The sequence below is a fragment of the Garra rufa genome, chromosome 4 (assembly GCF_049309525.1).
Source record: "Garra rufa chromosome 4, GarRuf1.0, whole genome shotgun sequence".
Lineage (NCBI taxonomy): Eukaryota > Metazoa > Chordata > Actinopteri > Cypriniformes > Cyprinidae > Garra > Garra rufa.
Window position 1 is genome coordinate 21,915,783 of NC_133364.1, and position 23,445 is coordinate 21,939,227.

Sequence of the window (23,445 nt, forward strand, 5' to 3'; positions counted from 1 at the left end):
AGAAGTCTCTTCTGCTCACCAAGCTTGCGTTTATTTGATCCAAAGTACGTCAAAAACAGTCAAATTTTAACATATTTTTACTATTTAAAATGACAGTTTTCTATTTGAATATATTTTAAAATGTAATTTATTCTTGTGCTTTCAAAGCTGAATTTTTAGCATCATTACTCCAGTCACATGATCCTTCAGAAATCATTCTAATATTCTGATTTGCCTTTAAAAAAAAATTTAACATTTCGAACACAGCATAGCCTATTTATTTTGTAATATAAAATGGTGGCCTGTTTATCATAACTAAGTATGTTCATATGGTTAGTTTCATTTGTTTTCATCTACATTTTCAGTTATTTTTCTTTGTGACCCACCAGTTGAGAACCGCTCTGCTAGGCCATGTTGTTGTTTGTGCTGAAGCTCATTCTGCTGGTCATTTCCAGGCTGTACTGAAGGGGCTCTTCATTTAGACCAAATTACAAAAGCACCAATTCCACAAACAGCTATTAAGCATGTTTTTTTGTACTAACAGATGCAGCACAATCCAAACAACAGGATATGCACTTATTTCTAGTAGAGCTTCAGTCTTTATGAAGTGTCCCTTGACAAACGTTTCCACCTCTTAAATCTAATATCATAAGGTTTCCATGCAAAAATAATAACAGTGCTTCTGTAATGTGACACAACCAGTTAAAGCTGTGCTGTAAACTGCTATAATTAATTGTGTTCACATTGCCTTATGAGAGCTTGAGGAGAGAGTATCTGCTGTTGTCTGTATAGAGCAGATGATAAAGTTGTGCAATATGCTTGTAGTTCACTTGTGTGTTTTTGTTTGTTTTGTGTAGCTCTGATTCCAGTGACAGTCGTCTCCCTATAATTCGGCGAGAGGAAGCATCTACAGAAGAGACGTATGATGAAACATTTCTAGATGAGAGAGATCAGACCATGCTTTCAATGGACATGTAATAATGCATTTATTTCTTTTCTTTTATATCAGAATACTTAATACAACAATAAGCTACAGGAGGGTGTGAGATGCAGTTTAATGCATGACCTTGAATAGCTTATTTTCTTTCTATAAATTGGCAAAAATAGCTTACTAGAAGATGCCGAATCTGACCCCCTCAACCCCCTAATTTTAATAGTGCCTTACTTTAGTGCTGTGATCATAATAGTCCTAAAAATATAATTGATTTTATACAAATTCATTATATAAATTCACTCAATTTCAATGAAAAATTTGGTGTCAGTAAAATTTTTTGAAAGAGATTAATACTTTTATTCCACAAGAATGCGTTAAATTGATCAAAAGTGATAGTGAATATTTAAGAGAGACATTTAGAATGTTACTGTTAATGTTAATGAATTCTATTTCAAGTAAATGCAGGAGAAAATTAAACATTCTATTCATTGAAGAATTGTAAAAAATATATTATACAAAAATTTAGCAGCACAACTGTTTTCAACATTGATAATAATATGAAATGTTTCTTGAGCGGCAAATCAGCATATTAGAGTGATTTCTGAAGGATCATGTGAATAAAAAATAAAAAGTAATTGTGACTTTTTCTTTCTTTCTTGCAATTACATCTCGCAATTCTCACTTTTTAATTTTTTTATTATGAGTTTATATCTCGCAATTGGTACTTTTTTGTCTCAGAATTGTTTATGTCGCAATTGTGACTTATTTTTCAAAATTACGCATTTATTTCTTGCAATTATGACTTTTTTTCTCAGAATTACGAGTTTATATCTTGCAGTTGTGACTTTTTTCTCAGAATTGTGAGATATAGAACAAGAAAAAGTCAGAATTGCACATTTATATCACACAATTGTGACATTTTTTTCTCAGAATTTCGAGTTTATATGTCGCAATTGTGAAATTTTTTTTTTCTCAGAATTACGAGTTTATATCTCACAATTGTGACTTCTTTTTCAGAATTACACATTTATATCTTGCAATTATGTCTTTTTCCCCAGAATTGTGAGTTTATATCTCGCAATTGTGAGTTTTTTTCTCAAAATTGCGAGTTTATATCTTACAATTGTGACTTTTTTCTCAGAATTGAGTTTATTGTGACCCTTTTTTATATATAAATTATAAGAATTTATATCTTGCAATTGTAACTTTTTTCCCCAGAATTGTGAGTTTATATCACGCAATTGTGACTTTATTTCTCGCAATTGTGACTTTTTTTTGAATTACGAGTTTTTATCTTGCAATTGTGACTTCTTTCCCATAATTGTGAGTTTATATCACGCAATTGTGATTTTATTTCACGCAATTGTGACTTTTCCCTCAGAATTACGAGTTTATATCTCACAATTGTGACTTTTTTTCCAAGAATTGCGAGTTTACATCATGCAATTGTGAGTTTTGTTTCTCGCAATTGCAAATTTTTGAGTTTATATCTAAAAATTTAATATTTTCTCAGAATTGAGTTTATTGTGACCTTTTTTAGATATAAACTCGCAATTCTAAGAAAAAAGGCAGAATTGCGAGATATAAAGTGGTAATTCTGAGAAAAAAGTTACAATTGCGAGAAAGTCAATTATGAGATATAAAATTGTTTCTCAAAAAAAAGTCACAATTGCAAAGAAAAAAATCACAATTGTTTACTGTTTATATCTCAATAGATAGATACAGAGTATATATGCAAGATATAAACTCGAAATTGCGGGAAAAAAAGTGAGAATTGCTAGATTTAAACTCGCATTTGTGAGAAAAAAAGTCAGAATTGCTTGTTATCTCAACTTTTTTTTTCTCAGAATTGAGTTTATATTTTACAATTGTGATTTTTTTCCTCAGAATCGCGAGTTTATATCTAACAATTGTGACTTTTTTCTCAAAATTGAGTTTAATGTGACCTTTGTTTTTAGATATAAACTCGTAATTCTGAGAAAAAAGGCAGAATTGCGAGATATAAACTTGTAATTCTGAGAAAAAAGTCAAAATTGCGAGAAAAAGTTAATTGCGAGATACAAACTCGTTTCTCAGAAAAAAAGTCACAATTGTGAGGGAAAAAGTTGACATCTCAATAGACAGAGTTTCTATCTAAGATATAAACTCGAAATTGCGAGAAAAAAGTCAGAATTGCTAGATTCAAACTCGCATTTGTGAGAAAAAAGTCAGAATTACAAGTTATCTCAACTTTTATATCTCACAATTGCGAGAAAAAGTCAGAAGTTATCTCACAAATTCTAAGAAAAAACTTACAATTAGGAGATAAAGGCTCCTTAATTACAATTTTTATTCTTTATTCAGTAGTGAATAAAGAATAAAAAGTGATAAAGCTGAAAATTATTTTCAATTAAAAAATATTTAACAATATTGTTGTTTTTATTGTATTTTTAGTCAAATAAATGCAGTCTTGATGAGCACAGAGACTTCTTTCAAACGAAATAATTTCAAACTGTGCAAAATATAATTTCTTATTCTTTTTTGGGGGGATACATTTGGACCCAGACTTGACAGATTTGTGAGATTCAGGCTCCTAGAAAAAATAATATTTTAATACTCTTAATTTGTTTGTGGGATGCAGGCTAGAATTTCAGGATGAAGAGAGCAAGCAGTTGGCTCCCATGGTGGAGGCGGATGTAGGGGAGGAGAGGAGGCCGTGGCAGTCTCCACGGCGAAGGGCCTTTCTTTGCCCCACTGCACTGGGTACATACTCGCACACATTCATTACAATTAATATAAACCAGTACAGTCATTAGTTTTGCTTCGCAATGTGATGCTGAAATCAAATGCATATATACTTTTGAACACAGGTCGACGGTCTTCCTTTCACTTAGAGTGTCTGAGAAAACATAACAGACCTGACGTTTCTCAGAAAACAGCACTACCACTGCACCTAGTGCATCATCAGGTGAGCTTATGCACACGCACATACAAACACATGCTTGACAAATGTTTTTTTGTCCATTTCACTTAGTCATGTTCTGGTTTTTAAAGGCTCTGGCTGTGGCAGGGTTGAGTCCCTTGCTGAGACGGAGTCATTCTCCGACGCTGTTCACGCGTCTGTGTTCCACACCTCCTGCGAGTCCCAGCGGCCGCTGCGGGGGAGGGCCGTGCTACCAGCCCGTTCCGTCTCTGCGGTTGGAGGGCAGCGGATCTTACGAGAAACTCAACAGCAGCATGCCGTCTGTGAACTGCAGCTCGTGGTACAGTGACAGTAACGGCAACCACAGCGGAAGCGTGCAGAGGACGCAGCGACCCGTGTCCCTCACAGTTCCTCCGGTCACACGCAGAGACTCCATATCCCTTGCACACGGGAGCGCCGGCAGCCTCGTGGAGGCGGTAAGCCGCATTTTCTCTTTCTTTAAGCAAGACGCTACAGGCCAAACCGTTGCATTGGTCATTATTTTTGCACTGGTCGTTTTTAAGGTTTAGGGCTATTTTGTTTGCAAAAATTAGTCATCTTTCAAACTAGTGGATAGAAAACATCCAAAAATACACATTTAAGTGTTTATTTTTTTACACTTCATCTATTTGCTTCTTAGATGTTAATTACAGTACATACCTTGAATTAATGTTTTCTCAAAAGGAGTTTTTTCTCATGCACCAAAACAGAAATCTTCATGTCAGTAGCCCTTCCAAACACCAAACTTTACAGTTTTTATTCCTATCTTTATTCTAAAGGTTTTTACAATTGTGTTTTTTTCATATAACATTTATAACAAGTTATTATTAAATATTGTGATTTTTTTCTGGCTGTTGATAGTATTTTCTATGTGAGTATTTCTGCCCCTGAATAAAAAGTTTAAAATTCAGTAGTAATTGAGACTTTTTAACTCACAAATCTCACTTTTTTTTCACAATCGTGAGTTTACATCAGACTTTTTTGTCAGAATTGTTATATATAAAGTCAAGATTTGTGGGATATAAACGCACAATTGCAAGAAATAAAGTCATAATTGCGAGATATATGACATTTTTTCAGATATGTGTTTGTATATCACAATTTTGATTAATAACTCTTCAATCATGTCAGAATTGCGAGATATAAACTTGCAATTCTGAGAAAAATGTCACAATTGCAAGATATAAACTCTCAATTTTTCTTGCAATTTTTACAACTTGCAACTGCGACTTTGTCAGAATTATGAGATAAAGTCAGAACTGCAGGATGTAAACTCCTAATTGCTCAAAATAAACTTGAAATTCTGAGAAAAAAGTCAGAATTAGGAGTTTACATAAAAAAAAGTCAGAAATGCTTGTTTATATCATGCACTTCTGAAAAAAAAATCTGAATTACACGTTTATATCTCGCAATAGTTTTTTTTTCCCCACAGAATTAAGTCAGAATTGTGAGACACAAACACTATTACCAGCAATTGCGTGTTTATATCTCGCAATTCTGACCTAATTCTGAGAAAAAAAATCACAATTGTGAAATAATTTCTCTCAGAATTGAGTTTTTAAAGTTCTTAAAACTCACAATTCTGTCAGATACTTACAAGATATAAACTTTCAATTCTGAGAAAAAAAAGTCTGTTTTGAAACTCAGAAATAGTTTATATCTCACAGTTGACTTTTTTTCAGAATTGCGAGATGTAAACTAGCAGTTGCAAGAAAATAAGTCAGAATTGTAAAATAAAAAATTGCAATTACCTTTTTTATTTTTATTTTATTTATTCAGTGGCAGAAACGGGATATAAACTTGGAATTGAAAGGGAAAAAGGTCAGAATTGCAAGATACAAACTCACATTTGCAAGAAAAAAGGTCTGAATTGCTTTTAAAAGAATTGTCAGAATTATGAGTTCATTCTAAAAAAAAAAGTCAGGATTGTGAGAAAAAAGTCAGAATTGTGAGATACAAACTCGCATTTATGAGAAAAAAAAAACTCAAGAGTTGCAAGATATAAACTTGGATTTCGAAGAAAAAAAAAATCAGAATTGTGAGAAAAAAGTTAGAATTGGCTTCCATAACTTTCAGACTTATAGAGTGATAAAGATAAAAAATCCTCCCTGTTAAAACATTTAATTACGATTTGAACATAGCTTTACCTAGATTTCTGGACTGGAAATGTATGCAAATTAGTGCAAATGAAATTAGATAATGCCTCATTTGCACATTTAAACAAAACACTTGCAATACAAAATTATCTTAATATACTGTGATTAATTAAGTGGAGAAAGTGGTGTGATATTTAATAGTTCCTTTTTTAATACCATATTCTCCTACACTACACAAAAAATAACAATTCTTTATTGACATCTATGGTTTCATGAAGAACCTTTAGCATACATCAACCGTTTTCACTGCACAAAAAAGAAAATATCAAAATGTTTCACTAAGAAAAGAACCATTTATTTGAGGACCTGACATTGCTGCAAAAACACCCTTAAAAGGATAGTTCACCCAAAAATGACAATTCTGTCATTACTCACTCACCCTCATGTTGTTCAAAACCCAAGACCTTCGTTCATCTTCATCTTCGGAACACAAATAAATATATTTTTAATGAAATCCAAGAGCTTCTGACCCTGCATAGACAGCAACGCAACTGACACATTCAAGGCCCAGAAAGGTAGTAAGGAATTGTTAAAATAGTCCAAATGACATCAGTGTTTTAAGAGTATTAGGTGTGTTCAAAAGTTTTCGTTCTTTTTTTCCTCAGGTGTTGATATCCGAGGGTTTGGGTCACTATGCACAGGATCCCTCCTTCATCCAGGTAGCGAAGCAGGAGCTAGCGGACGCCTGCGACATGACCATGGAGGAGATGGAGAACGCCGCAGATAACATTCTCAACGCCAACGCGCCGCCCAACGCCAACGGAAACCTGCTACCCTTCATACAGTGCAGAGACACTGGCTCGCAGGAGTCCCGTTGCAGCCACGCGCTGGGCCTCTCGACCGCCTCGGGCTCCGACGAGCTTTTGGGGGCAGAGCTAGAGCACTCCGAGGGCCCGAGCCAGCGAAACAGCACTCTGATGGAGGACGAGGACATGGAGTGCGTGACGAGCTTGTAGGGGGAACCGCAGCAGCACGGAGGACTTCCTGTGTCTTAGCCCAGCTCTCTCTGAGGACACTGCTGTCCTGCAGTCTGACCCGTCTGTTGCGTGTACCTACCGTAGGGGTATAAGGCCATTCTGCTTAGCTGAGACCGAGTTGGTTTTTTAGTTCGTCCGTGTGTTTGCGAGAGCACGAGCGAGTAGGCGTGTGTACATGTTTGTGTGTGTGTGTGTGTGTGTGTTTCTAAAGTGCCTCACAGTTCTCACAACCTTGATTGCAGTACGGAAACGTAACCCTGACCGAGCAGGGAACGAAGATGCGGAAAGATGCGCCGTTGGGATCTGTCCGCCGGCGTGCGGCGGTAGGACTCGATGGCCGCAGCGTCTGTGTGGACGCGTGGTGCCGAGCAGGTGGATCTCGAGGGGCCGTGGAGCCGTCACAGGTTTGAGAGATGCTCAGAGGGACACATTGGAGCGGCTCTCTCTTTCCTTTCACGGGGCTGTCCGTCCATTCATCCATCCAGCTTTTTCTTTTGTGTTCATTTGATGAGTTTGCTGCTTTCTGGATTTGATTTCTCTAGTTAAGCCTGCAGCTTTTCTTTTCATCAGCGGAAGACTGAACTCCCTGAATTGCTCTTTCTCGTGTACCGTTACGGCTTTCAGGTAGCTGCTAGCTGTGCAAGGTACGGGTCATTGCATCAGTGGCCTTTTAATCCGGATCTGCTTCAGGTTTTGTTTTGTTTTTTCAGCATTTAGTGTTTGTAATGTTGTTTATCTTGGATTGCACACAGATGGATGCTGTTTTTATTTCTTAAATTATTATTATTATTATTATTATTGAAGGCATTTAAGATGTTTATGCCAGATGCAGTGTTGTGAATCTAACGCCTCTGACAGACACACACACAAAAAAATTATTTATTTATTTATTCCTGTCAGAGGCAAAGCGTGTTCCGCCGGGGGGGTTGGGGGGGGGTCCGGTCTCTCTCACAATGTTTATTGGTAGCTCACAAGCTGTAAATGAGCGGTGTCACTCACCTGGACGCAGGTAGCACTGACAGGTCTCATGGCTGCTGTTGGATCGGACTCAAACTACTGACATTTCTTCACTGCTGATCTCCAGAAACATTCAGCCGACAGCTGCGATTCTGTCACGGTCCCACCTGCTCGACACAGGAAACAGCAGATCTTCGGAAGGTCAGTAAAGGTGCACTTTGAGGAGAGGAAGGGTGGAGTATTCAGGGATGTCTGGGTAGCGCATCATTTCAAAAGAAAAAAAAAACTCTATAATGTAGTTCACACAGGGCTAAATATATGACCATCATTATGAAAGTACCAACATCAGCAGTGTCATCATCATACAATGTTATTGATTGCTATTATTATTATTACTACTATTATTGTTAAGGATATTTTTCTGCTGGGTTTAGCACTGTTTCCATGCAGTTGGGCAGACACACAGAGAACTACTTATCGATCTATTATGCAAATAAGGTGTTGAAGCGTTAGCATTGTGTTGGAAACGTGTCGACGGGATAGAAAACACATGCGCTGATGAGAAACCTGACCAATCCACTTCCAGGCGTCTCTCTGTTCGTGCCACACTAGACCGGGTTCGAAGTTCTGTCACCGTTTTGCACACTACTTCAGACGATATGAATTTCTCTTTCCATATATGAATAGATAACCGACTATTTTTGTCCAGCTGACTCTTCACTTTCTATAACACCGCATTCGATCTCAGTCTCCAGTCCTGTGCTGTTGTTTAGTTTTGTTTTGGTTGAATGAGTTCCTGAATGTTTACAGGAGGTCTCTGCTCTGAGGACGATGCAAAGCTTGTGAAAACAAACGTGACAAATGTAGCCAGAACCCACCTGCTCTGTTCCAAAGCCGCCACCACACCCTCATATCTCCTACACACACGTGCCATATGTCATTGTGAGGCTGCCCCAGGCATATTATCGAGGCCTTGGTTGTGTACGTGTGCGAGTTTCTCCGTGTTTAGCATATATGCAGAGTGCGGAAACGAGCACGTCTGTGTGGTGTTCGTATATGTTAGTATATGCAGGATGAGTGCGTGAGTGCATGCGTACGTGCTTGCATACCACAAGATATGCAAAAACAATGCAATAACTTTGACTGTACAACAGTTTCCTTCAGATCTACAGCTGTACAAAAATCTACGATACAGAGAGAAATATATTCACTGTTGTGTATTAAGTTACAGAACTTTAAATTGAAGAACCTGTCATACTTGAAATCGGGTGCATTTGAGTATTGAGTATTTTGAAATAATCTTGTGCGGGTCAGTTCGGTTCGATGTTTTTCTTCTGTTGGTTTCAATTATCTCTGCATGAGGATTCTTTTTGGTGTGCCAAGCGTTTTGACTAACTATTTTGTTTTGTTTTCATTTTTTAAACATTGAGGAAACACTGATGACTAGGAGCGAAGGTGTAAATATACGGACGGAGGAGAGAAGCGTCTCGTTGGTGTGAAAATGATTTTGCATATCTTGTGCTCAGCTGAAAGGTGCATGATACGCAAGAGCAGCTCTCTCTCTTTCACTCGCTTTTTCCCCTCTTTATCTTTTCATTCACTCACCCTCCTTGTCCTGTCTTCGGCAGACATCACAGTGAAGGCGTTTTGTTGGTCATGCACATTAATTCCTGAGGCGGAAGCATTCGAAATCCCCTTTCATTTAAGTCTCATGGACAATCTGCGTTCGGCGAGGAGATTTAGCTTGAATTTTCTGTTCTTGTCTTTGCCAGGCGGAGCCCTCCTCTCCCTTCATTAGCCAATGATTGTATATTTTTATGGACTTATGGTAAAGAACTAACACATGAAAAGAGACAATATAAACTCATCTATATCTGCTGAATGTCAGGGTTAAAATGGCTACACACAACTGTGTTTGAGAATGTATGTAGTGACTACGTATAGATAGAAATTAAATCTATGATAGAGAAATATAGAGTAATTCATCATTCGTAGTAGCTCCTTTTGAAACTCTGGATGGTTGGGTGTTGAGTGCAATGAGATTAATCGTGATTCCGAATCCGAGGGCTTTTTCACAGCTGCTTTTTATTCAGATCAACGCATCACGTTCCCCTCCGAGCACCTGCACATGATAGAACAGCGTGGAAAAGCCACAAGCTTTCGTGACACAAAAGCAGCGCCTGTGTTGAATGGAACTACGCTTAATGAATGAACACAGAGAGCTGTCTGCTCAGGCCTTGGGGAAATGTACCAAATATTTGACTGAATATTTTATTAGTTGCTCAGTGAGGTTTTTGCCCAAATGGTTGTAATGTAGCTTTTCTTCTCTCAGAGAATCAGAAGTTATTTTATATATTTTAATATATGAGAGATATTTATCAGATGGAAGTTTAGATATTTCATGAAGGTGATGTGATGGATGATATTTCAGAAGGGGAAGTGTAGGTTGCTCTCCTGATGGATTTTGGTTTGCCATCTGTAGCAGTAGCACATAAGTTTCCCCAGTTAAAGGGTGTATTGGAAAATGGTTTTAAATGCATTTAATGCCTAATATTTTTGGAAATATATAACCCCCCTCAGAAAAAAGTTAGAACTATTCATAACAAATGAGCAGCATTCGAGTTCACGTCGTTAGGGTGTTTTCGTTTCGTTTGGATAAACCCAGTAAAGTGGATTTATTAAGGACGTTCAAGCTGAGGTTCAAGCATCGTTCCGGGTTTATGCGTGTTCGTATGGCAATTCTGCATGTGTCAGACTGAAGGAACGTGCCGTGGGGGTTGACCTTTGACCCGGAGAAAGCCTGGACAGGTGCAATGTCTGCCCTCTGGTTTAACCTTTGTGTAGCACGTATCTCTAATGTCCTCCTTTATATGACTGTTAATTTGATATTATAAGTTAATGTAGTGCATTAATGAGTTTTAATGATAACCTAAAAGCTAAGGTGGTGATGCAATAATCACAATTTGCACATTTAAACCACGTTTAGTTCGACACGTCGTTCACATTATCCAAGTAACGGATGAATTTATGCATAGATGATTTTTAGCTGTCGTGTAAATATTAATTTCGCCCTAAGCTCAAAACGTCAATCTTGCCATAGTTTCATTTCAACAGGTGGGACGATAACTAATGCAGATTTGTTCGGCGTTTTTTAGTGCACTGATTGCGACACCAATTTGAGGTTTTCGAGTGGCATTTCCCCGCCTCTAGTTCCACCCAGCGAATGTAGCACTAGAGACATGAAGGAGATGGTCGGAACGGTAATGATTAGGATGAGGAGCTCAAAGAGTTAATATTGCACAAATCTCCATGTATGAGTAAACCTTTTAACAACTTCTTCTTGCTTTCTTTCTGCAGAGATGGAAGTAATGCTCTGTTTGATGGCTTGATTTGTTGGGTCTCTCTTTCTCTAATGGGTGGCAGGACTGAGGGAGTCGATTCCCAGACGCTCGCTCGTCTACAGATGCAGCCCGCGATTCTTTCTGTTAATGCCACTATTTTCCTGCGGTCGGAGGCGATTCGGTTTACGTTTAAAGAGAGGTATCTTTGAGCGGATCGTCTCAGTTGCTTTATTTTCGAGCAAGTGCGAACGGGAAGTGTAGTCTCGAGGTCCTGAGCTGTTTGTTAGATTAACGAGCTGAAGTAAAATTAGATGCGTGTCGTGCTTTTGGTAGAATTCGAAGGCATCAGTGCTGACCATTCAGGTCTCTCACGAAACACCGTCAGAGGTCATTCCCATTTTGGAGTATTTAATCGAGTTTAGACCCCAGGTGTTATTGAAAACTCTGTGAGACGTCTGCATGGTCTGTCATTCCCTCCTCTACTTTTGCTGAGACTCTTTTGTTTCATTTCATCATTCTTTCATTTGTTCATTTAGATTTTAAAAAGAGTACGCTACGTAAATCTGAAGATTCAATCACTTTTTCTACTCCTATTTTCAAAAAAAAAGTGAACGAAAAAACGACAAAAAATTGGATTTGTAAATAAGTGATTGTACAGTTTGTATCTGTATCTGTCAGTCTGTCTTTGGTGACAGAGTGTGTCTTGCTTATAACGCACGCTACCAGTAAATAAAAACTAAAAAATATCTTTAGATTGTATGGTTCTTGACAGGAAGTTTTAAATTAATCTCTGCTGTATATTCCTGTAATATTGCATTTTTATCTGAGGAATGATGTTATTAAACAATTGCAAATAAAGTGAATTTCCTAAGGTTTGGTTCTTCTCCATCTTATGAACAATTACGACAAAGTCCACAGGTAAGATCTCACCTGAACAATGTTATTCCAATATATATGTCGTTTTATTATGGGCGCAGCATGATATTTTAAATGACAAATCATATTAAATCAAAATAGATATCTAATACATTTTTGAACATTCATACTGCATTAAATCCAGAGACCAGCCACTGGATTAGCACAATCTGCAGCTGCAAAACTAATTTATAAAAATGCAACCTGTATAGAGCATAACCATATATCTTTGTCTGCATACTTCCTGGGTTTCTGTTTAGATGGACAAGAGCGTGTCCTTCTGGTTGATCTTCCGTGACTCTCCGTGATGAAGTGTGAAGAACAGATCTGGATTCAGTCCATGATTCACCATAGCCTCATGCAAACGTGCTGGAGGGTCAAGATAATGCTGAGAGAGAGAGAGAGAGAGAGAGAGAAAGAGAGAGAGAGAAATGAACAGAACGGAACGGCATGTAATTATATACACACACACTACTGTTCAAAAGTTTGGGGTCGGTAAAATATTTACACGCTCTTGAAAAATGTTTCGAGAATATAGTCAAAATGTTTCAAGAATACAGTCAAAATGTTTCGAGAATAAAGTCTAAATGTTTCAAAAATACAGTCAAAATGTTTCGAGAATACAGTCAAAATGTTTCGAGAATAAAGTCTAAATGTTTCGAGAATAAAGTCTAAATGTTTCGAGAATAAAGTTGAAATGTTTCGAGAATACCGTCAAAATGTTTTGAGAATAAAGTCTAAATGTTTCGAGAATAAAGTTGAAATGTTTCGAGAACACAGTCAAAATGTTCAGAGAATAAAGTCTAAATGTTTGGAGAATACAGTCAAAATGTTTTGAGAAAAAAGTCGAAATGTTTCGAGAATAAAGTTGAAATGTTTCGAGAATATAGCCAAAATGTTTTGAGAATAAAGTCGAAATTACGAGAATAAAGTCAAATATTTCGAGAATCAGGTTGAAATATTTTGAGAATAAACTTTAAATATTTTGAGAATAAAGTCGAAATTACAAGATTAAAGTTGAAATATTTCGTGAATAAAGTCGAAATTACGAGAATATAGTCGAAATTACGAGAATAAAGTCAAAATGTTTCGAGAATAAAGCTGAAATGTTCCTAGTATAAAATCGAAATTACGAGAAGAAAGTTTAAATATTTCGAGAATAAAGTCGAAATATTTCGAGAATAAAGTCAAAATATTTCGAGAATAAAGTCAAAATATTTCGAGAATCAGGTTGAAATATTTTGAGACTAAAGTTGAAATATTTTGAGAATAAAGTCGAAATTACGAGAATAAAGTCAAAATGTTTCGAGAATAAAGCCGAAATGTTCCTAGTATAAAATCGAAATTACGAGAATAAAGTTGAAATATTTCAAGAATAAATTCGAAATATTTTGAGAATAAAGTCGAAATTACGAGAATAAAGTCAAAATGTTTCGAGAATAAAGCCGAAATGTTCCTAGTATAAAATCGAAATTACGAGAATAAAGTTGAAATATTTCGAGAATAAAGTCGAAATATTTCGAGAATCAGGTTGAAATATTTTGAGAATAAAGTCGAAATATTTTGAGAATAAAGCCGAAATTACGAGAATAAAGTCGAAATTACGAGAATAAAGTCAAAATGTTTCGAGAATAAAGCCGAAATGTTCCTAGTATAAAATCGAAATTACGAGAATAAAGTTGAAATATTTCGAGAATAAAGTCGAAATATTTCGAGAATAAAGTCGAAATATTTCGAGAATAAAGTCAAAATATTTCGAGAATCAGGTTGAAATATTTTGAGAATAAAGTCGAAATTACGAGAATAAAGTCAAAATGTTTCGAGAATAAAGACGAAATGTTCCTAGTATAAAATCGAAATTACGAGAATAAAGTTGAAATATTTCGAGAATCAGGTTGAAATATTTTGAGAATAAAGTCGAAATATTTTGAGAATAAAGTTGAAATTACAAGAATAAAGTCAAAATGTTTGGAGAATAAAGTTGAAATGTTTGGAGAATACAGTCAAAATGTTCCGAGAATAAAGTCTAAATGTTTGGAGAATACAGTCAAAATGTTTTGAGAAAAAAATCGAAATGTTTCGAGAATAAAGTTGAAATGTTTCGAGAATATAGTCAAAATGTTCCGATAATAAAGTCTAAATGTTTGGAGAATACAGTCAAAATGTTTTGAGAAAAAAATCGAAATGTTTCGAGAATAAAGTTGAAATGTTTCGAGAATACAGTCAAAATGTTCCGATAATAAAGTCTAAATGTTTGGAGAATACAGTCAAAATGTTTTGAGAAAAAAGTCGAAATGTTTCGAGAATAAAGTTGAAATGTTTCGAGAATAAAGTTGAAATGTTTCGAGAATAAAGTTGAAATGTTTCGAGAATAAAGTTGAAATGTTTCGAGAATACAGTCAAAATGTTCCGATAATAAAGTCTAAATGTTTGGAGAATACAGTCAAAATGTTTTGAGAAAAAAGTCGAAATGTTTCGAGAATAAAGTTGAAATGTTTCGAGAATATAGCCAAAATTTTTTGAGAATAAAGTCGAAATTACGAGAATAAAGTTGAAATATTTCGAGAATAAAGTCAAAATATTTTGAGAATAAAGTCGAAATTACGAGAATAAAGTTGAAATATTTCGAGAATAAAGTCAAAATATTTTGAGAATAAAGTCGAAATTACGAGAATAAAGTTGAAATATTTCGAGAATAAAGTCAAAATATTTTGAGAATAAAGTCGAAATTACGAGAATAAAGTCTAAATGTTTGGAGAATACAGTCAAAATGTTTTGAGAAAAAAGTCGAAATGTTTTGAGAATAAAGTTGAAATGTTTTTCGAGAATACAGTCAAAATGTTCCGAGAATAAAGTCTAAATGTTTGGAGAATACAGTCAAAATGTTTTGAGAAAAAAGTCGAAATGTTTTGAGAATAAAGTTGAAATGTTTTTCGAGAATACAGTCAAAATGTTTTGAGAAAAAAGTCTAAATGTTTCGAGAATAAAGTTGAAATTTTTCGAGAATATAGCCAAAATGTTTTGAGAATAAAGTCGAAATTACGAGAATAAAGTTGAAATATTTCGAGAATAAAGTCGAAATATTTCGAGAATCAGGTTGAAATATTTTGAGAATAAACTTTAAATATTTTGAGAATAAAGTCGAAATTACAAGATTAAAGTTGAAATATTTCATGAATAAAGTCGAAATTACGAGAATATAGTCGAAATGTTTCGAGAATAAAGTCAAAATGTTTCGAGAATAAAACCGAAATGTTCCTAGTATAAAATCGAAATTACGAGAATAAAGTTGAAATATTTCAAGAATAAAGTCGAAATATTTTGAGAATAAAGTCAAAATATTTTGAGAATAAAGTCGAAATTACGAGAATAAAGTCAAAATATTTTGAGAATAAAGTCGAAATTACGAGAATAAAGTCAAAATGTTTTGAGAATAAAGCCGAAATGTTCCTAGTATAAAATCGAAATTACGAGAATAAAGTTGAAATATTTCAAGAATAAAGTCGAAATATTTTGAGAATAAAGTCAAAATATTTTGAGAATAAAGTCGAAATTACGAGAATAAAGTCAAAATGTTTAGAGAATAAAGCCGAAATGTTCCTAGTATAAAATCGAAATTACAAGAATAAAGTCAAAATGTTTGGAGAATACAGTCAAAATGTTTTGAGAAAAAAGTCTAAATGTTTCGAGAATAAAGTTGAAATGTTTCGAGAATATAGCCAAAATTTTTTGAGAATAAAGTCTAAATTACGAGAATAAAGTTGAAATATTTCAAGAATAAAGTTGAAATATTTCAAGAATAAAGTCAAAATATTTTGAGAATAAAGTCAAAATATTTTGAGAATAAAGTCGAAATTACGAGAATAAAGTCAAAATGTTTTGAGAATAAAGCCGAAATGTTCCTAGTATAAAATCGAAATTACGAGAATAAAGTTGAAATATTTCAAGAATAAAGTCGAAATATTTCAAGAATAAAGTCGAAATATTTTGAGAATAAAGTCAAAATATTTTGAGAATAAAGTCGAAATTACGAGAATAAAGTCAAAATGTTTAGAGAATAAAGCCGAAATGTTCCTAGTATAAAATCGAAATTACGAGAATAAAGTCGAAATTACAAGAATAAAGTCAAAATGTTCCGAGAATAAAGTCTAAATGTTTGGAGAATACAGTCAAAATGTTTTGAGAAAAAAGTCGAAATGTTTCGAGAATAAAGTTGAAATGTTTCGAGAATATAGCCAAAATGTTTTGAGAATAAAGTCGAAATTACGAGAATAAAGTTGAAATATTTCGAGAATAAAGTCGAAATATTTCGAGAATCAGGTTGAAATATTTTGAGAATAAACTTTAAATATTTTGAGAATAAAATCGAAATTACAAGATTAAAGTTGAAATATTTCGTGAATAAAGTCGAAATTACGAGAATATAGTCGAAATGTTTCGAGAATAAAGTCAAAAAAATAAAACCGAAATGTTCCTAGTATAAAATCGAAATTACGAGAATAAAGTTGAAATATTTCAAGAATAAAGTCGAAATATTTTGAGAATAAAGTCAAAATATTTTGAGAATAAAGTCGAAATTACGAGAATAAAGTCAAAATGTTTTGAGAATAAAGCCGAAATGTTCCTAGTATAAAATCGAAATTACGAGAATAAAGTCGAAATATTTCGAGAATAAAGTCGAAATATTTCGAGAATCAGGTTGAAATGTTTTGAGAATAAAGTCGAAATATTTTGAGAATAAAGTCGAAATTACAAGAATAAAGTCAAAATGTTTCGAGAATAAAGTCGAAATGTTCCTAGTATAAAGTCGAAATGTTTCGAGAATAAAGTCGAAATGTTCCGAGAATAAAGTCGAAATGTTCCGAGAATAAAGTTGAAATGTTCCGAGAATAAAGTCGAAATGTTTCGAGAATAAAGTCGAAATGTTTCGAGAATAAAGTCGAAATGTTTCGAGAATAAAGTCGAAATGTTTCGAGAATAAAGTCGAAATGTTTCGAGAATAAAGTCGAAATGTTCGGAGAATAAAGTCAAAATGTTTCGAGAATAAAGTCGAAATGTTCGGAGAATAAAGTCGAAATGTTCGGAGAATAAAGTCGAAATGTTCGGAGAATAAAGTCGAAATGTTTCGAGAATAAAGTTGAAATGTTTCGAGAATAAAGTCGTAATTTTCCGAGAATAAAGTCGTAATTTTCCGAGAATAAACTTCTCTAGGATGACTAAATCCTTGAATTGTAACTTAAATCTGGAAACCTGCTCGAAACTGTCTAAATAATTCTTTAGGCTAGACTCCCTCAGAGAGGCATGAATACGTAGACGCAACAGAGAAGCCTGACGCAATACAACAACAAAGACTGGACTCCCCAACCACAGCTGGACAACAATTACACACAATCAGAGCAGTGACAGCTGGCCAGCTCAGTGGAGGCCATTCACACTGAGAGAATGAACGTGTGGGAGAGACAGACAAGCTCATACCTCATAGGCCAAAGCAAACGTCCCCCAGTGAATGGCCAGCGATGCTTTCGCCTGAATGTCCATGTGAATCTGAACAGCCTCTTCAGGGTCCACGTGCTGAGACTTCATGATTCCTCTAAGAAAGACAAGTTATATCATGCACTTCAAAAACCCATTAGAAAACACACAATATTTATAATATCAAATAAGGTTCATTTGACAACTAGATTAGGAAGCAAACTTCTCTTTACAGTCTTACCTGGGCAGGTACGCTCCAATCGGGATTGCAGCGAGGTCGAATGGTCCGAAGCGTTTTCCAATCTCTTTAAATGCTGAACAGTATCCCGTATCCCCAGCGAAGAAGAAGCGACAATGTGGGCCTACGATTGTCCAGCTTCCCCATAATGCTTTGTTGTCATCCACAGGCGTGCGTTTGCACCAGTGCTGTGCTGGTGTGCAAAAAAATGTGACATTGTCGTGCCCGGGAATGCGGCTTCCCACCCACCAGTCCAGCTCTGTGACATTCTCACAACCTGCTTTCTGCATCCATTCAGCCAGCCCGAGTGGCACAAACCAGCGCAAACCAGACCCGAAGCGAGCATTGAGTGCTGCCACAGAGTCTGCATCGAGGTGGTCATAGTGTGTGTGACTGATCACCACTGCGTCTAGGCGAGGAAGCTGCTCGACGGTGCATGGTGGGTCACGGTAACGCTTCGGGCCCATGAATGGCACCGGAGAGGCTCTTTGGCTGAACATGGGATCAGTCAGAAGCACCAGTCCTTCCATCTCCACCAGTACTGTGGCATGACCCAGCCAGGTCACTCGCAAAGATGAGCTTGTCTGCCCACACTGATCTGGCCTCTGGACGAAATACGGCTCCAAAACCGGCAAATCACGGTCTAGAACCTGAGGATAGAAGAAAACATTTTTAAATTAGTATTTTTTTTTTTTTTTACATTCAGCTTTAACTAATAATAATGTGTATTTCTTATTAACTTTATTTTAGTTTATATTAATAGTTTAAATTTGTTTTTTATTTTAATTTGCTTATAATTTTGTAATAAAGATGTCACAAACATTTATATAAAATTTACATTTTAATTATATAGTTACTTTTATACCTATTTGTAATGATAAAATGCATTAGTTAATATAAAATGTAATATATATTCAAATACAATTATATTTTAAATTTGTACATATGGTATGTAGTTATTATAAACATTTTATTTATATATATCATAAGTAAAAAACAGTCATAAGCAGCACGGGTATATTTGTAGCAGTAGCCAAAAATACATTGTATGGGTCAAAATTATTGATTTTTCTTTTATGCCAAATATTAATGATTAAACACTATCCTAAATGTAATAACTGCTCTTAATAACTGCAACTATTAATAATCCAAATTATATTGTTACTTTTTCATTGTTAAAATTGTATATACATTTAAAGTGCCCCTATTATGCCATTTTAAAGGTAGTTAATATTGTTGTAATAGTCTCTTAAAACAGGTTTACATGTATGCAAGTTCAAAAAACACTTAGTTTTCTCCAAAATTAGATTTATTTTTACCCCATTTCTAAATGATTCGTAAACGACTCGTGTGAAGCAGTTCGAAGAATCAGTCTCTCTAAACCCCTCCTTTCCGTGAGCCCTCACTGCTGTGATTGGTCAGATGGTGCAGTCCTTTTGGATTGGTCTACCGCTACAGCGCAAAACGAAACGCCCATTGGCATAACTGAATGACAGCTGCTGAGACCTGTTAATGCATAGAAAAGATAGCCTCGATTTTACCCTATCAATTCGAGCCGGAGTCTGACGATGAAACGGTTGAAGTGTCACATCGACAAGAAACTGTTTTGCAAGCACGACCGGAGCAGGACGTTTCTCAGTGGGTGTCATATGTTAACTGTGGACAGTGTTTGCAATTTGCTTTTGTAAGCGAACCGGGCACACCTCTACGTTGTGAACTTCAACACTGTAACGTAAAACCCATAACACTGCGTTAAGCCATCGTTTATCATTATCATTACTTAAACTAATAAGGCAGACAGACAGTCAAGCTGCATCAATCACAAGACTTTTTAGACTACATTGCACTCACAGCTGAACAACAGAACTACAGAAACGCAAGTTAGCCGGTTACCAAGACATGTGCGGGGTTGTTACACACCATAACGTACACAAAGACGTATTTTGAATGATCGCTAGAAAATACAATTATTAATCATACTTACAGGTAGAAGTTCAGAGGAGCAAGCCGGTCCAAATAAACTGGGCACTGATCCATTTTTTAAAACCAAGCGTTTGGTGAATCTCGCGTTGTAACGTTACTCCCCAAGATTAGAAAAGCAGTCATCAGTAAAATGACGCGAACACAACACAAGATTGGCATTGGACTGCTGAGGTGTTGAAAAAATTAATGTTAACCACTGATAGTTTCATCTTTTGGAAGGGCATATAAAACAAATTAACTCTCACAGGCTGTCACAGCGCAGGGCGTCTTCTTGACATGATGTAATCCACGTGAAAATGGTAGGCCTGCTGTTTATGGGCGGGCAAGTTGTTCGCGAAATTGAATGTGGGCGGACATTACGCAAATGTGTAGCTCGTGACGTGTGGCCGTTACAGAAAAAAGATTCGAATTGCTGACGACTTGTTTAGGCGAATGTGAGCCGACTCTTTTTTTTGATAGACAAAAACTTTATTTATAGTGCACTGTCAGCGTCACAACTTTGCAGATAGTTTATGTTCACATACAGCTACATGACACACTACATGAAATATCATATTTGAAAAGGCATGATAGGGGCACTTTAAATACAATTTTAATTTGCACATACAGTATATAATTATATATATACACACAGTACAGACCAAAAGTTTGGACACACCTTCTCATTCAAATGAATGAGAAGTTGTGTCCAAACTTTTGGTCTGTACTGTATATTTTTCTGTTTATTAAAGTTTTAACTCTACATTTGTGCAGTTTTCAGTGGGTTAGTGATATTTTTTTAAATATATATAAATTAACAAATATTTTTTACATGGGTTTTTATACAAAAACTGCTTTTAAAATTCAATTTATAAAAAAACCCACATTTCTAACTTTAATTCATGGGGATAACATGGATAATTTCACTTGGTTTAGTGTAAGATTTTTGCCCATCTTTTGGAAAATCCAGTTTTAAAAGTAAAAAAACAACTACAAATAACTTTTACCAGTAGGTGGCTGCAGAGCTCCACTATTTGCTATTTGACCACCTGAAAGATATTTTTTTACAAGTTTTTTTCAGTTGAATTCATATCTACAGTACAGACCAAAATTTGGAGACACCTGAATGAGAAGGTGTGTCCAAACTTTTGGTCTGTTCTGTATATATATATATATATATATATAATTCTAATTGCAGAAATTATTATAAAATGTAATATTATTTAATATTACATTTGCTTTTATATGAAATACTTCATTTTATATACATTAATAATACTTACTAAAACAATTTATAAATGCATAAATAAAAATAAAATATACATATTCCTTTATATGAAATTACTATTTATATTCATACATTTATGATATATTTACTTTTTTACAGCTATTTATTAAAATTACACATTACACAATTATATATATATTTACTATTATATAAATTGATTACATTTGATAATTTCAATGTAATAATTGTATATTAAATCATTTTATAACAATGCATACATTTAGAATTATTATAAATATGTAAAGTAAATATGTTATGCATACACAAAGCAGTCATTCTTTCAAAATTAAACACATTAAATGTTATATTTAGAAATGTATAAGTATAAATAGGTATATAAAAAATATATAATATAAATGTACAAAATGGCAAAAATGTAAATATATAATTCAAAACAATCATAAAATGTATAAATATAAAATTCAATATAAAATTTAACAGAAATATATAATGTAAATAATGCTCCTTTTTAAAAAATTACTTCACTATTCAGAGCAAATTACTTGTTATATGCAATGTAGCTGCCATCTTTTTACATCTTTCTAATAGAATTAGAACAGAGTAATCATATTTTTATTCTGTTTATTATTTCTGTTTATTCTGCTCATTCTATTAAATTCGTATACAAATAATCAATGTTTTAAAGCTCAGGAAAGGTCTTTGTGTGACATTTCAAATTCCACACTGCTGATTCAATGCATTCCTGATGAGTGAGTAAGTAAGTAAGTGTGTGTGTGTGTGTGTGTGTGTGTGTGTGTGTGTGTGTGTGTGTGTGTGTACCTCTTTGGCACTGGGAACATTACTGTTGTTCTTCTCTGTGAGGAACAGGCGAGCAATGGTGCTGTAGGAGGGGAACTGCCATGTTGTCCAAGGGTTCACAAAGCATCCATGAGAGTCCCTTCTGGAACAAGTAACATCTGGTTCTTGTCGGTTATCCAATGGGAAGTTATTCCCTGCAGTGACTAAAGGTTCCTCTGCCATGGACACCCCACCAGCAGCCGAACTGCACAAACAGCTGTTAAAAACACATTTGAGCTACTTCAGAATAAAACAGGTTACACACAAACCTTGAAAACTGCTTAAAATACACTGCTTAGTCAACTATGGCCATTATGGCTAGTAACCATTTATCTGCATATCGTTCTGTTTCTTTGTGTACATTTGCCTTTGTTATGTACTTGGAATGTGTATTTATCCTTTTGCACAGCTTGTTATCACCAACCACTTAGGAAGAACAAAACTGTTGACGCAAACTGGACTATGAACAACCTTACAGTGCGTGTTCTTTGGATTTGGCAGGTACGACCCTTTATAAATAAAATTGTTTAAATGTACACAATGTTAAACGTGCAGCCTCTCAAAAAGAGTGTGCTATATTTATCTAGGCATAAGATATATCACATTTATTAATGTAAACATTATACACCTCTATAAAAGACGTGGTAAATCTGAAGTAATGCATAATAGCGTGAGTTGCGCAGGTAGGTACGTACCGATGCGTCAGTTCTGCAAGCAGCAAACTCGAGTCTGTCAGTGTTGGGAGTGTCGCGAGCACACGAGTGCGCCTCTGATGTAAGCGCCACACTAGTAGAGCTGATGTATGAGCGGCCATAAGGGACAAAAACCTAAAAACGAAACGCGTCAAAGTTTAAACATGTTTGCTCTTTTTAGGCTATTTGACTAGAAAGCTAAACGGCTTATGATTATGCTATCAACTTTTACTTCCGTTTCTGTCATATCGGTGTAACATGCGTCGACCTGGTAGTTAAAACGTCGTAACAATCGTAATAACACGCCGTGTTTCACTTCGTTTACGTCGCTATACGTTGTTTGACTTGCTATAAAACGCCAGTTTGAATGTACAGAAGTTTCAAAGTTTCCTTGTAATAAGCAGTTGTACTAATTTCCACAGCCAGTAAGTTTGAACACACACTCAACGATGAGCGAAGCCAGACCAGACTAATTCACTGCTGATCCGTTCTGTCAAAACTGGAGTAAATATGCGTGTGAGCATACCCAACGTCCCTAAAATGACATAAAACATAAAACAGAGTCAATATTTTGAAATTAATTTCATATGAAAGCTGAAAAAAATAAGCTTACCATTGATGGTATGTCTTCATAATATTTGTTAGGATAGGACAATATTTGGCCGTGATGTTTGAAAATCTGGAATCTGAGGGTGCAAAAAAAAAAAAAAAAAAAAATTCTGAATATAAATACGGTTGTCCAAATAAAGTTCTCATCAATGCATATTACTTATCAAAAATTAAGTTTTGACATAT

At 35.0% G+C, this 23,445-nt stretch overlaps 2 protein-coding genes across 2 annotated transcripts in view; one reads left to right on the top strand and one right to left on the bottom strand.

Moving 5' to 3' along the window:
• The window catches only part of cacna1c (calcium channel, voltage-dependent, L type, alpha 1C subunit), a 140,453-nt gene extending 128,297 nt beyond the window's left edge, over positions 1–12,156 (top strand). The window contains exons 49-53 of the mRNA XM_073837781.1: positions 837–953; positions 3,534–3,655; positions 3,763–3,860; positions 3,947–4,291; positions 6,616–12,156. Coding sequence (XP_073693882.1) covers positions 837–953; positions 3,534–3,655; positions 3,763–3,860; positions 3,947–4,291; positions 6,616–6,966 — 1,033 coding nt within the window. The 3' untranslated portion in view covers positions 6,967–12,156. The remainder of the gene's footprint in view (positions 1–836; positions 954–3,533; positions 3,656–3,762; positions 3,861–3,946; positions 4,292–6,615) is intronic.
• Positions 12,157–12,235: 79 nt separating this feature from the next.
• napepld (N-acyl phosphatidylethanolamine phospholipase D) lies at positions 12,236–23,190 on the bottom strand. Its single transcript, XM_073838858.1, has 5 exons — positions 22,654–23,190; positions 21,941–22,175; positions 17,914–18,560; positions 17,676–17,790; positions 12,236–12,588 (listed from the first exon to the last, which is right to left on the bottom strand). Exons 1-5 carry the CDS (start codon positions 22,770–22,772, stop codon positions 12,457–12,459), a joined length of 1,248 nt encoding a protein of 415 aa, XP_073694959.1. The 5' UTR covers positions 22,773–23,190; the 3' UTR covers positions 12,236–12,456.
• Between the last annotated feature and the right edge of the window lie 255 nt (positions 23,191–23,445).